Source organism: Clavelina lepadiformis, chromosome 1, assembly GCF_947623445.1.
Source record: "Clavelina lepadiformis chromosome 1, kaClaLepa1.1, whole genome shotgun sequence".
In the NCBI taxonomy this organism is placed as follows: domain Eukaryota; kingdom Metazoa; phylum Chordata; class Ascidiacea; order Aplousobranchia; family Clavelinidae; genus Clavelina; species Clavelina lepadiformis.
In genome coordinates this window covers 22,867,947-22,881,519 of record NC_135240.1, presented here as the reverse complement: position 1 = coordinate 22,881,519, position 13,573 = coordinate 22,867,947, and the positions used below count along the sequence as shown (strand labels likewise).

The 13,573-nt window shown below is 35.6% G+C and overlaps 2 protein-coding genes across 2 annotated transcripts; both read right to left on the bottom strand.

Annotated features, from left to right (window-relative positions):
* Positions 1 to 670: 670 nt before the first annotated feature.
* Positions 671 to 7,144, bottom strand: LOC143459092 (Fanconi anemia group J protein homolog). Its single transcript, XM_076956065.1, has 3 exons — positions 5,132 to 7,144; positions 4,442 to 5,023; positions 671 to 4,354 (listed from the first exon to the last, which is right to left on the bottom strand). The coding sequence occupies exon 3, from the start codon at positions 4,322 to 4,324 to the stop codon at positions 1,010 to 1,012; it is 3,315 nt and encodes a 1,104-aa protein (XP_076812180.1). The 5' UTR covers positions 4,325 to 4,354; positions 4,442 to 5,023; positions 5,132 to 7,144; the 3' UTR covers positions 671 to 1,009.
* Positions 7,145 to 8,706: 1,562 nt separating this feature from the next.
* LOC143462944 (uncharacterized) lies at positions 8,707 to 11,863 on the bottom strand. The gene is made up of 8 exons (XM_076961265.1): positions 11,677 to 11,863; positions 11,354 to 11,484; positions 11,073 to 11,189; positions 10,842 to 10,881; positions 9,230 to 9,358; positions 9,080 to 9,124; positions 8,946 to 8,992; positions 8,707 to 8,877 (listed from the first exon to the last, which is right to left on the bottom strand). Exons 1-7 carry the CDS (start codon positions 11,762 to 11,764, stop codon positions 8,973 to 8,975), a joined length of 570 nt encoding a protein of 189 aa, XP_076817380.1. The 5' UTR covers positions 11,765 to 11,863; the 3' UTR covers positions 8,707 to 8,877; positions 8,946 to 8,972.
* Positions 11,864 to 13,573: the final 1,710 nt, after the last annotated feature.

Sequence of the window (13,573 nt, the reverse complement as noted above, 5' to 3'; positions counted from 1 at the left end):
ACATATTATTGGCAAACTACAATAATTTTGATTGTTGGGTGTGATCATTTAGTGCAAAAATGAGTTTAAAACTATTTACATGGTATTCTTCAAACCTGTAAGGAGTTTTCCCTTATTTTACATGGTTATTTTTAATATTGGGTTTACCAAACTTCGGTCTCAATCAACAATAGGCTTGCAAACAACTTAAAAACTCTCTTGTTTAATTGTGAACTAATTTTGTTCTGAACTTAGATCACTATTTTGTAATTTGATGTACTCCGCTTCATTCTAAATAAATTACCGCAATAATGTGAAAAATTTTAAACACTACTATCCTAGATTAAGATGGCCGCATAGAATATTTTTGCTTTAACTGCAAGTCCCAGGTTTGTTGATCGTCGTCAACATTATCTGTAGTAATGGAGACATGTTCTATGCTTTGTTCAGCTTCCACGCTCTTAAAATAGCTTTATCAAGTGTTTGGCAAGTTACAGTACAGACCTTTGGCGTCCAGACATAGAAAAGCAATATCATCCTATGAGGTATTTCATCATTATCCATCCATTCACCATTGGACTACTAAGTTGTGTACCCCAAAGTTTTATCAGCCAGACCATTGGGAAATTTGGAAGGCGCTTGCAACTACAACTAATGACTTCAAAAATAAAGCAATACAATGCAAAACAACTTTTTGCTTGGAGTAGAATGTATTGCAAAATGACAAAGATGATATGGCACAAGAAACCAAGTTTTAAGAAATTTACACTTACTTGGAATGTGAAAAAACATGTTTTACGGTTTAATCAACGATTTAAAAATTTTGACAAACAGTAAACAATTACAAAAAAGATACTAATTAAGATCGTACGTTTCATTTCAATTTGTTAGATTTAAACCTATTTCAACACAAACAAAAAATAACTTACATGTAATATTCCATTTGCCATGAACCCCTTTATGATAATGAAACATGTAGAAAAAATAAAAAACATTTTATATATAACCTGCAAACATAACAGCGAAAAAATTAAAAATTAACTTTGGAAGATACAACATAAAATGTTGAACAATTATTATTTAACACATAAAACCCAATACAAGTTTTACAATCTTTGCACTGATAAAACTGGAAAGCAAGCTTATCATTATTGCACCAAAATGTGTCTAAAAAAATATCTTGAGAGTTATATGATATTTTTTCAACCATGTCATCATCACATAGACCATCAAGGGTAAAAATGTTTTCATTCGGAAACTTCTTTTGAATATAATAAAAGCTTGTAGCACATGGTTTCAGATCTTCCTCCCTGCTAAACAGTTTTTCATGACACAGTGTACATGTGCATGTCACCGTTTTTCGGGAACTTTGTTTCTTTGATGTTTTTGGAGAGGATTTTGATTTTTTCCTCCTCCTTGTTTTGGGTTTCAGTAATTGTACTTCTTCCTTGTAGCTAGATTCTGCTACAACTGACACATCAACATCTTTCATATCATTTTTGGATGTGTCTGACAAATTAGGGTTGTCACTACCTTCCTCCATAGCCTGTTTGTATTTCTTTGCAAGTTGCTGTGCTATTGTTTTCTTAGAGCGGCCAGGATAACTCTTTCTCTTCGTTGAGCACACCGTCAAAGGTCTAAAGTCATCGTCAACTTCCACAGAATCTTCAGGAGACTCTGGGATAATTATGGTAGACTGCTTCTTTTTGGGAGTGGATGAGATAAATACAACATCATCAACATCAGACTCAAATGTATCTGCTGTTAAAGTCTTTTGTTTTGGATCATTTAATTCGTTTAAAACTATAACTTCCTTGTTGGATGAAGTTGAGAATGTTTTTAATGGAAAAGATGATTTTACAAACTCTGTTGTTATCGATTTTGATTTTTCTTTGCTTTTACAAGCGTGGTTGGTTTTTGCAACCTTTGGAGTGTCAACAAATGACTTTATCCTACTGTCTGATGCTACGTAGCTGGAACAGCACGGACTTTCGACATCGATGACAATGTTGTTGGTGCATGATATGGAAATATCACCATTTAAAGAAATAGGCAGGGTTCCAGCCACACCGGATTTGTGCATGTTGCAAAACGTTTCAAGAGACTCTTGTACTGTTTGGAAAGACAAATAACGCAGTACTTTCTGTCTCACCCATTTGGAGAGACCCTTGCAATAACGTTTTGGGTTCTTGCAAAATCGATCATCAACAATGATTAATGCACCCCAGTCATTCCTGTGTCTTATGCAACGACCTAGTGCTTGATTAAGTGCTCTAAAAGCTTGAATTTCATACCATTCACTCCCTGACAGCAGACCACGACTTTTTGAATTTTGATCATTGTATTCTCGCTTGAGCTCAACTTGCCGATCTTTGTAGTTGGGGAAGGGTATACCAACAGTAATGACAGCTCTGGCATTGTTGTCAGAAAAATCCAGACCCTCACTAACTTTTCCACGACATACAGCAAGAAGCAAAGGACCGGTGACTCCATTTGTTCTTTCAGATGACACAACTTCGTAAAATTTCTTCAGGGTTTCTTCAAATTCCGCCTTGTTTCTCCCATGTGGTTCACAAAAAATTACTTTCCTTTCAGATATGCTATCCCACAAACCCGTACATCTCCATCTTTCACTGAGCTTCTCAAGCAAACTGTAGCTGGAGAAAAAACATAAAACCCCATGTGGAACAATTCTACAAACCTTATTTACCAACTGACCGAGCTCATCTTGAAACCGCAAAGCACTTGTATTTTGGTAGGTAGCCTGCAACGTATGACCAGTTGGTCCAGCCCCTATCGATCCAACCCACACCTGTGAGTCTGAAATGACATGTGAAGCTTCCAGTTGTATTGGAAATGATAAACCGAGTTCTGAAGAAAATGAAGACATTGGTGACAAGGTACCAGAGGTCAACACAATGCTCCTGGCAGATGACAAGTCTGAAAATGCCACAGCTGGGTTAAGGCACCAAAAGTGTAAGTTCACAGTATAATATCTCATTGATCTCTTGTTGATAGCAATCCAGCCTTCTCTTGTTCGTTTGGGAGGAGGCACACCATATTGTGCAGAACGAATTACTGCAATTCGATAGTCTTTTATGAACCTGTGAGAATCGTACATTAAATACTCCAAAACGTGCAATAAACCACCTATCAAACTTTGGCTGGCTGTATGGAGCACAGAAGCTGCTGGATGTTCTTCCTCTTCCTCATCAGTTTCCATCACTTCCTGGAAAAATCTCTTTATCTCTGGTAAAGTACCATCAGTGATTCCCCAATCTGAGAGATGGGAAATGAATTCCATGCCAGCCCAAACTTTTGTCCAAGTGTCATGAGATGTTTCCTTGAGGCTGCTAGAACACTTATGCAACCACTGACCAATTTTTGTGCAAAGTAAATGCAAAGCTTCATGCTGTTCAGGTTTTATTTTATCGACAATCATATGATCAAGATCTGCAATAGTGTTTACAAGTTCAGATTCTTCGACGGTAAAACCAGCAGCTTCCCGTGAAGTGTCTTCAATGTTGTGGGCCTCATCAACAATCACCACTTGGTCTTTGAGATTGATGGACATTTGTGCACGAATTGAAGGGTCAATTAAATAATTGTATGGACAGAAAATGATAGATGCAGAGCTTATAAGCTCTCGAGTGCTGTAATATGGGCATGCTTTTATTCTATTGCCCAGGGTAACCAGTTCTTCAAGGTCCCATGCTGTTGTTATGCCACAACTATACAAACTGGAGTGAGTTTTCATTCGATGTACATTCTGATAGTAAACACAGTGGCTGCCTGGCAACTCTTCGTGTTTGCCTTTGACAAGATCACGACAACCATCATTTTTATTTCTGGATTCTTTGTTGAAAGGATGAATGCAAGAATGTTCACGGCTTGATAAAATAGTCATGTTTGTGGTCTTGTAAGCAGTGCGTGCCAACTCATGAGTGATTTGAGCAATTTGTTTATGAGTTCGAGTACCAAACCAGATCTTTGGAACTTTCAACTTTTTCTCAATTTCATTCAACGATTTCACTTTCGAATTAGATGTCGAGTTTTTTTCAAAGTCTTCCCCATTGCTTTCAAGTGAATCAGTCCTAGCTTCTTTCTTCTCATTAGCAGCTGCTTCATCCATTACTCTCTGTGTCATATTCTTTTGCCAGGCTAAGGCAGAACACAAAAGTGCCAAGCTTTTTCCACTTCCCGTTGGACTTTCAAGAAGGCAATGTTGCTGTTGTTCTAATCCTTTGATGATTTTATTCATCATGGACAACTGCGAAGGGTATGGTTTGCATGGAAAACACACCTTCACACCACTTATCATGAGTTCTTTTTCTGAGGATGCCATATCTTGTTGATCAAAGTTTCCTTTCCACAGCTGCCAAAATATATTCCATCTCATTAGTGACTAATGTACTGTAGCAGCACATAAATTTTACTGTCAGCTTATTTATATATGGCTTACCTTAAAGTATTACATTTTGATGATAGAACCCACATATAAGGCAGCCTTGTCAGATTATCAGTCCCGGAAAGTCATTTTTCTCAAACTTTAACTTTTCTTCCAAACAATCAAACTATTTGAAATTCGAAACAATAAAAATATTGAGACTAAGAAAGCACACCTACCACATAAACACGTTGTAACATAATGGAATTCGTTTTACATTGATTACAATGATTAAAGAATAAAGTAGCAAGTATGTGCATTGTGCAATGTATGAATGGTAACAAAGTAGACCAGGGTTGTCCAACCTTTTTGGCCAAAGGGCCACATGCGATTTATGAATGACTGCGCGGGCCACTAGAGTGTTTACTGCTAATTTGTAATTAAAATCCTCACACCAAAATTCTAATCTTAGAAATACGTATTATCCTGTTTTACAATTGTAAGAACAATAAACATACCAAGATATAGTAAATTCAACAAAGTTTTTACTACACGTCGACATTTTAATGTAAAGTTTGGCACTGTTGTTCTCTAACAAGTTTGGCAATATTCGGCGAGATGGACGATGTAGCAATGCGAAGCGAGTTTTCCATATGGCTGTCAGAAATTAGTAAACAAACAATAAATGCCAATTTCTCGGAATGTAAGTTCGCCATAAATTAGGTAGGCCATTTAGTTGATAATATAAGTCATTTCGATAAATACCGCGCGAGCCACTCAGAACCTTCCCGCGGGCCACGAGTTGGACACCCCTGAAGTAGACAGACGCAGTTCCAACAAAAGGCAATCTTTTTCCATCTGGTCATTAGTGTATTGGCAAAATCATAATGGGTAATAACTGTGGTTTGAAAATGTTGCAAGTTTTGTAAATTCCAAAAGCATTATTTATTCTTCACATCATGTACGATTACCAGTAATTTGCAGCTTAATGCAACATTTCGTCGAATGGGGATCCATGAATAACACTGCCTGTCTTCCTTATTATATTTCTTGGGATATAACCCGCACCTTTTAGGAAAACCTGCCAAAAAGGTTGGGTATTTGTTAACCAGACAAATTTTTATTTTGGCACAAAACTTGCCATCGCTGCCATATCCTCTCGTATCCTGTTGCATTAACTGTTAGCGTCACGGTTCAACAAAAGCAATGCATCCAGTGAAGACAAGGTAATAGTAGTTGGTAAAAATTTGTAAAAACAAAGAAATTTAGTAGTTGCTAAACGTTTTTTTTCCTGCTATGGTAACAAACTTGTAATTAGAATCCTAACATAATACTCTTCTATTGCAATAACCAACAAAACCTTAAGATAAAAGCTGTAGGTGCACCTCACTTTGCTTGCAATGATTTTGGTATGCGGAAATGTGTCGATAATTAAGCAAAAAGTGTAAAATTAGGTAACATTTATCTCTTTACTAACCTACTAGTGAGCTATGTTTATCTTATCCACCAGTGAACACCCTCAACTGTTTTAGTGGATGCCCTTGGACATCCTGGCTCTGTGAAAATGGATGTCAAACTCTTGTAAACTAAGCTAAATCTGCCAACTGACACAACCAACCTTGCAGTTTTTTAGGTCTAAAATTTCATACAATCTCTGCTCTTTTTGTCCCCAATGGTCTGGTCACACTTGTCAGAGTCATTTCCTGCAAATACATCTCTAAATTCAATCTCTTCATGCTGTGCGTATAGCATAGTCTGGCACAGATCACACCTTAAACAATGGCATTATTCAGAAATCATCCACATGGGCAACCTCATTGTGCAGTGAAGACCAATCTTTAAAAAACAATGGGTGCCAGTGGGCATTCATTCAGCTCAATGTTGGATGCCCAATTCAACATTTGGTTGCCATGCCATCAGGCTGTCTCCTTTACAAGTGAGCAGATGTTGGTATTATGAATTGAAACCCTTGAAAAACCCCATCATCCACAGCCAGAGTGTTATCGTTCAAGCATGACTGTGAGGATGCTAATAATTAGCAGCAAGCAAGGAATGTGATTATCCACTATGATCACTCATACCGTGCTGTGTTAAACTATTGTTAGTTGTTCTGTTCTGATACAAAGATAATCAAAAAAGACAATTAGACCTATATGCAAAGAGAATAGGCGTTTAGAGAATGCAAAAAGGTAAGCAAAATATACACAAAAATACTAAGTTTTTCTTCACATTTCTTAGCAAAACAATAGGTGCAGATTATATCCCCCAAAAATATACCAGTGCGAGCTATACCTCATCAAATTAAAACAGATTGTCTTATGCAAGCATTGTTCTGAAAATGTAAGAATATTCAGATTGAAAAGTTGGTGAGCAACATTACTATTTTAACTATGTGTGGTCGACACTGCACACAAATTTTCAGTCATTAATTACTCGAAAACTATACGTCCTAAACTTATCGGATTTTTACAGGTTAGTAGCAAAAACATCTGGCTTTCTCAGCATGGTCACCCAACCCAAACGGTCGAATGTAACAAATATTATTTTTTGGATAGCCTAGCAATTAACAACCTGACCATAATTATTCAAGAGCAATATCTAAGGTAAAACATTTCTCCATTTAATCACTCATCTCCTTTGCTTTCCACGATTTATGAATTCCATCAGACCAGTCTTTATATACTATGTGAAGATTATAAAGACTAAACTACTAAAGACCAAGATATAAAGGTTAGGATCAGACTATCATCGAGTGATAGGTGTTAGCATCATCTTCATTCTTCACCAATCTTCACCAAACTAACTCACAAAATTTGGGGAAATCCCAAAGTGAAATACAGTACGCATAAAGAAAACTATGATTTGTGGCGCCATGAAAAAGCGGAATTATTTTGTGAAGATTATTTATTCAAATTGTAAATATGACATCAGTATTAATTTTTATAGTTTTACGCAATTAACGTCGTTACCGATAACCGGCATTAAATCGCTGAATTAAACCAGTATGTGACTTTTAACGAGGTTTTTTTTAAATTTAATATCTACCAATCGACAAAGCAGCGTTCATGTTAATGGAATACAGTAAACTACAGACCAAATCGCGGCAATTCTTAATGGTTGTTCTATTTCACCGGAAAATATCGTGCACCAAGATAGTTTTCACAGTTTTTTCTTAACCTAACTTAAATGTTATAACATCGGAACCTAACCTTAAGCTCACTTCAATAAACCTTTAAATAGCTTAAATAGACTTTATGCATGCCCATTCTCTTAACGTAACCGCCTATCTTTAACTACAAGTTGCGTAACCTACATACCTAAATAGTCACCTCAATTCCAAATTTCTAAACGACTGGCACTCAATCCGAGTGCAAGACTAACAAAAATAAACTTAATTACAGTAGAAGTATCAATTCAGGGCTTCATGTTTTGGGAAGTTTGCATAAATTCTTTTTGATTTATTGAAAGGATTTACTCTGAATGGTGTAGACTGTAGAGTGTAGACTGTGATAAATTCGATGCATTTGTTATCATTACTTGTTTCTATTGCCCCTATGCAGTAATGTTTTAGCTGTCTATCTCGCTTTCGAGGTAAATAATTAAACGTATTTGTGATTTGTAAATACGTACAGTGGTTACAATTTTGTATTAATTTAATTGCTTTTTTGTAAGAAGTTTGTCTTCAAGTAAATGTTTTTCAGATCTCCCGCGCAGCTGATTATATTGGTTACCACTTACCGGTACGTGAGAAGTGGGGCGAGCATTTTCGAAATAATGCTTGGGGGAATTCTAAATGAACATTTTCGCTTTATGACGAGCAACTAGTTGCTATTAAATCCTAATTTCTCAAGTAGGTGCCATGGAATAGAACGCATTTTCACCTGGCTAGTGGATACAATGCAACATGAACAAAATTTTGTCAAGGCTCAAATTAACGTGGAATTTTATTCAAAATGACACAAACTTTAACACAATATAATAAATCTTCCAGAATATTGTCGCCGAATTGAGAAGCCAAAAGCTGATCAGCCAACAAAAAAGTCATGGTGTACAAAGTTATTCTGCAAAATAAAAGAAAAAGGTGAAACTAGTTCCCCTTCCAAACACCAAAACGAGTAATCTATAATAATATACAGTGGAAGCTCTTCAACTCGACTTTGCTCATTCCAAATTAAGATAAAATAAAGCAACTTGATCAGTCCCGACACCTATTTAAATTTTTCAAAGTAATTCAAAAGGTTCCTTTCAGCGTCCCCTGTTATGTTATATATCAGCAATACGCTGAATTCTAAAAATGACGGTTGCACATTGCTACACTAACACAAAAACACTGACACAAGTTGCAGAAAGTAAGATTTATTGGCACAAATGTACAAATATATTCGCACAATTTCATAACATAAGTTTCAGCAAACACATTAAACAGAATTTTGCGCTAAGAAATTCTTGCATTGAAGTCTGTTGATGTTAGCAGACCACTGCTTTGGTAAAGATTTTCCTCAACATTTTTCCTAAAATAACTTCTATTTTATACAATATTAAAATGAAACCGACATAATTCAAAGCATGACAAGCTCACCAAATATGACTAAGAAGCTGTGTCAAATTACTCTTTATCTGGAGGACCTGGAAGAAACAATTGAAACAATCGATCATGAAACTCGAGCTACTGAAGTGCCAACAAAAAACAGACTGCACTGACTTCAGACTTACCAACAAAAATAATTGTATCTTTGCTATCTGCTTGCACAGCTGGTTCTGTGAAACAAAGTTAAGTGAATCCTTCAAATCCCAATGGATATATATAATGACGTAAGTTAGTTACAGCAACCACAATTAGTACTTAAAACTGTAGTAACTTACCTGGAACTGCAGGAGTTTCAACAACAACAAACTCTTCTTCTTCCGCAACTATTTCTTGCTCTGGCTCTACATCTAGTGGTTGACTCTCTTCGTTTATTGATTCTTCTGATGCTGGCGTCGTTTCTTCCTCTGTTATTATAAAAACCTGTTTGTCATCTTTGAGCTATCAGTCTAATTAAATAAAGAATTGATACAATTTATGACTGTATGAATTACATCATGCTAATTGGTGAACCACATACATGCACGTGACAAAATAACAGACCGAATCACATCAATTAAGGTTTTACAGATTAGTCACTAAATAATTTAACCTACCTTTTCTGAAAATGAAAGATGACAGTCAATTCAGAAATCTTCATTTGAAAACTGACCGTGATTTAAGCTATTGCCTTGCTTTCAAAATAACTTTGTTGGGTCATTTTCTATTCTATTCCACAGCTCTCTGCTACCTTAACCTACACACGCTCATTAAAGTTTCATTCCGATTGCACTATTGCGTTAGCCGTTATTCTTTTCCAATCACCTGCATTCTTCAACGCCAAGATTTATTGTGTGACTGCACAGGTTATGAAATAGACATGTCACCATGCCAGTACAATCATGGCATGTGTTTGTCAATCTCATAAATATCTATGCATTTAGTTCTGGCCTTTTCACATTGAATTTCAATAAATGAGAGTCATTCCATTTTAAATTCATTTAGTGAATAACTAGAAAGTTTCTTTTTAAATATTTATAACAAGACATGCTCAGTTTTGATTGCTCATAAGCTTTGAATGAAAAGGTTGATGTTAGTTACAGTAAACCTTGGAAAACGTTTTGTAAAACAAGTAATTATAATAACCAAAAAACATCAATTGTATTTCAGAAACTAACGTTAATGGAATTAACAAAGGCTTAAGTCCTTTTTGCATTTTTGTCACGTGCACAATGGGTAATAACAATAACGTATGTAATGTAAATACAGATAAAATACATTATATACTTTCTTTTTTGTTTGTTTTTTTTACTTATACGATATAATCTTAGTCTCCATAAAAAGCTTTCCCTATCACCAAACTTTAAAAAAGCTAATTTTCAATAACTTCATTATATAGACAATTACACATGCAGCTTGAGCTAATATCCACCTGTTAAATGTATATTTAATTTGATCAATGTGTAATTCGTATGGATAATAGTATTAGTGTGCAGGCAACATGCAGTTTAAAAAAAGATGTTTTATCGCAATTTTTTTCTAAATCATTGAAAATTTATAACCTAGAGCATAAATCTTACACCCTGCAACAAGGGCATTACAATGCCACTAATTGGGAATTCACCAAAAAATCCCTAAACACCGCATACATAAACATACATAAATACATAAACAAGGTATCTGTTTGTCTTTAAATTACTACCAAGCAAGTTTCTCAAAAAAATGTGCAAATTGTTGATTGAAACAGAAATCATTGGAATTAAGTAAATAAATGAATTTGAAAGTTTGTTGATACTGGAGTAAAGTATTTATTTGTACAAGATATTAAGTCAAGTCAAAAACACAAGAATCATAAATTATTAATATATAAACGTATAAACTACTACATGCTCGATAGTTCAACCTTCTTACCTTCATCCTCCTCATCATCTTCATCAACAGCGGCTAAAAGCTGAAGATTGAATCATTATGTAAGTGAGTAAGAAGTGTATTTTTTAATACAACACTTAAGCTTAGACAGTAATATACAATTTTTGTAAAACAATGTATTAAAACTATCTACATAAACATAGAGTATGTACTGACATGCTTGTAAAGCACTAGTGCTCTACATGCATCTAAGTTTGCAAGTATATAGCATACCTCTTGTTTCATGTCGTACCACTCATCATTGCTTATAACAGTTTTTGGTCCGGGAATAACATGACCGGCTTCTACATCTTCAATCATATCTTTTAAAAGTTTTGTCACATAGAAACCCTGTCAATGACAAAAATGATTAAAGCTACAGAGCTAGCAAGGTTAGCACCAAGACATTTTAGTCCCAAGAAATTTCAGGCAAATCATGAATTACTCCAAAACAGCTGGTAACATTGCACAATATGCATTACAAATGATAGCTGTAAAACAATTGAGTAACCCACAGCTAATGTGATGGGACAGGCTCCAAGAACAAGCCATAACACTGCAGATCTCACTGAAAGGTCTCCAGGTGCAGTGGTTGCTTTCGCTACCATTGTTCTCGCTGGCATTGGCTTCACTTGTTGCACTAAAGCTGGATGAGATAAACACAAAAATAATTGCTAAACAGGTGAACTAGTCACTGTAACAACAAAGTATCCATTTCTCGCATCACAACTAATACAAAATAAGAGTTTTCTAACTTTATCAGCAACTGTATGTTTAGAGTATTAACAGTAATACGTCTGCAATACTGCAAAAAGCTAAAGACAATATATTTCCTTACAAGGTGCTTTTCTTCCATTTCTGGTTAATGTTGAAATCTGGCGAGCTAACTTGAAAGAGCGAGCACTGAACAATCTTGACAGTACCATTATATGATTAATATAATTATGTTTTTTAAAGAAGTGATGCTGTTAAGTAACACCCAACTAAGTTTCCTGCAAAACAAACTTACTTTAGTTTACATTCATTAGTTTAAAAAGCATTTTTGTAAAACATGGCCTGTAAGGCTATTGAGTGTTTACATAAACCCCTGTATTCAGAAGCAACAATCGATGTTAAAAAGAATTAGGACTTAATGTCCAACATATTTATGAATTTTGCACACTTATACTAAAACGTAAATCACAACATCATCCACAGAAAAGTTGAAAAGCCCCAGAGGTATGTTTTTATTGTGCAAATTAATGTAATGCTAAAATTTACGCCACGTAATATTTATAATTATGGAACACCGGTCTGTACTCAATGGCAGAATATGCCAACATCTCAGGTGTGTAAGTCTAGCCAAGTGTGCATCTATTCAATCTTTCTCCGGTGCATTTCTATGTTACCAGTGATATCGGAATAATTATTCAATAGTGGTTTTGATGCAAGATTTTTTTGCCGTTCCTTCCTTCCTTTACTCTCATTTCTTGATTCTTTCCGAAAACCTCACACGCTGTGGATTTCATTGTTTTCACTGACGGCAGACATTTCTTTGCAATGCCATGTGGTATTTTTAGACCTTATTACTGTAAAACAATGAACTTACACCAAGAATTACACCAATATGTTATTTAGACCAGATGTCTGGTCCCTAGACAACTAAACATAAGAATAAACTGTAAAAGGGAGACCGAAGGTTATAGTCATATCGGCACATCATCGTATGGTTGTATGACAAATAAAAATTTGTTGTATTATCTTTTGTGAAGTACACAACAACCATATTCGCCATAAAGACCACGTACACTGGTGGCTGTTGTTTTGATATGAGCGAGGTACAATTGAAGATTGATAACTTGTTTTGCTTCTGCTAAGATGATATGAGTTCCCATTACTCCCACAGTGTGACTATTGCTGTAGTTGCTTAAATTCTGTCTATACATAAGACTAAATGGTAAATTCCTATTTTTATTGTCAGACACAAAGGCTTACGCCTTTGGGCAAAGCTTACAGCTGTTACAGTGCGCAGTAGTAACAAGTGAAAGACAAAAGGGAAGATTGCAAACATTACATCAGTATTTATATGGCACACCAGTTCAAGCGAGGTAATTTATCTGAACGTCATTAAGGAGAATTTAAGCTTGGTCAGTAAGTGAATCACAAGATCCCAAAATCAAATTTCAGCATTTACAAAACAAACCATGACTCTCAACAAAACCATCACAGTTGTTTCTATCAATGTTTAGTTTTTATACCAATAGCATGTCCCAAACTTTCTAAATAAGATAAAATAACAACTGCAACCAAATAAAGACCAGATAGGACATTGGACAATACCACAATTCTTCAGCAGAAAAATTGACGCAGAAAACAACTTCCTGCGCTGGAGGCCAGACTGGGCTGAAGGAACCTGCTGAAACTTCATCCAAACTTTCCAGTAGGGTTTGTGGCTTTAGCTTCAGCCTTTAAGCCCAACGGGGAAGTACAGCAGTTTGCTACAGGAAACACAAATTTTGGCATGACGGCGTGACGGCGTGCATTGAAGGCTCAATTCTTTGTTTATTTATTATAAACTGGCGTTTAAAAAAACAACATTTCTTGTTTGTTTATTATAAATCGGTGTGAAGATATAGCTTAAAAGTTCGGCGTGTAGGTCAGACATGGAATCCAGACAGCATTTTTCTGCCTTTTTCGACAAGACCTTAGGTGCGTAAAAGATCTGAGGGTGCAGGTCAAGTGCGAACTCACAACCT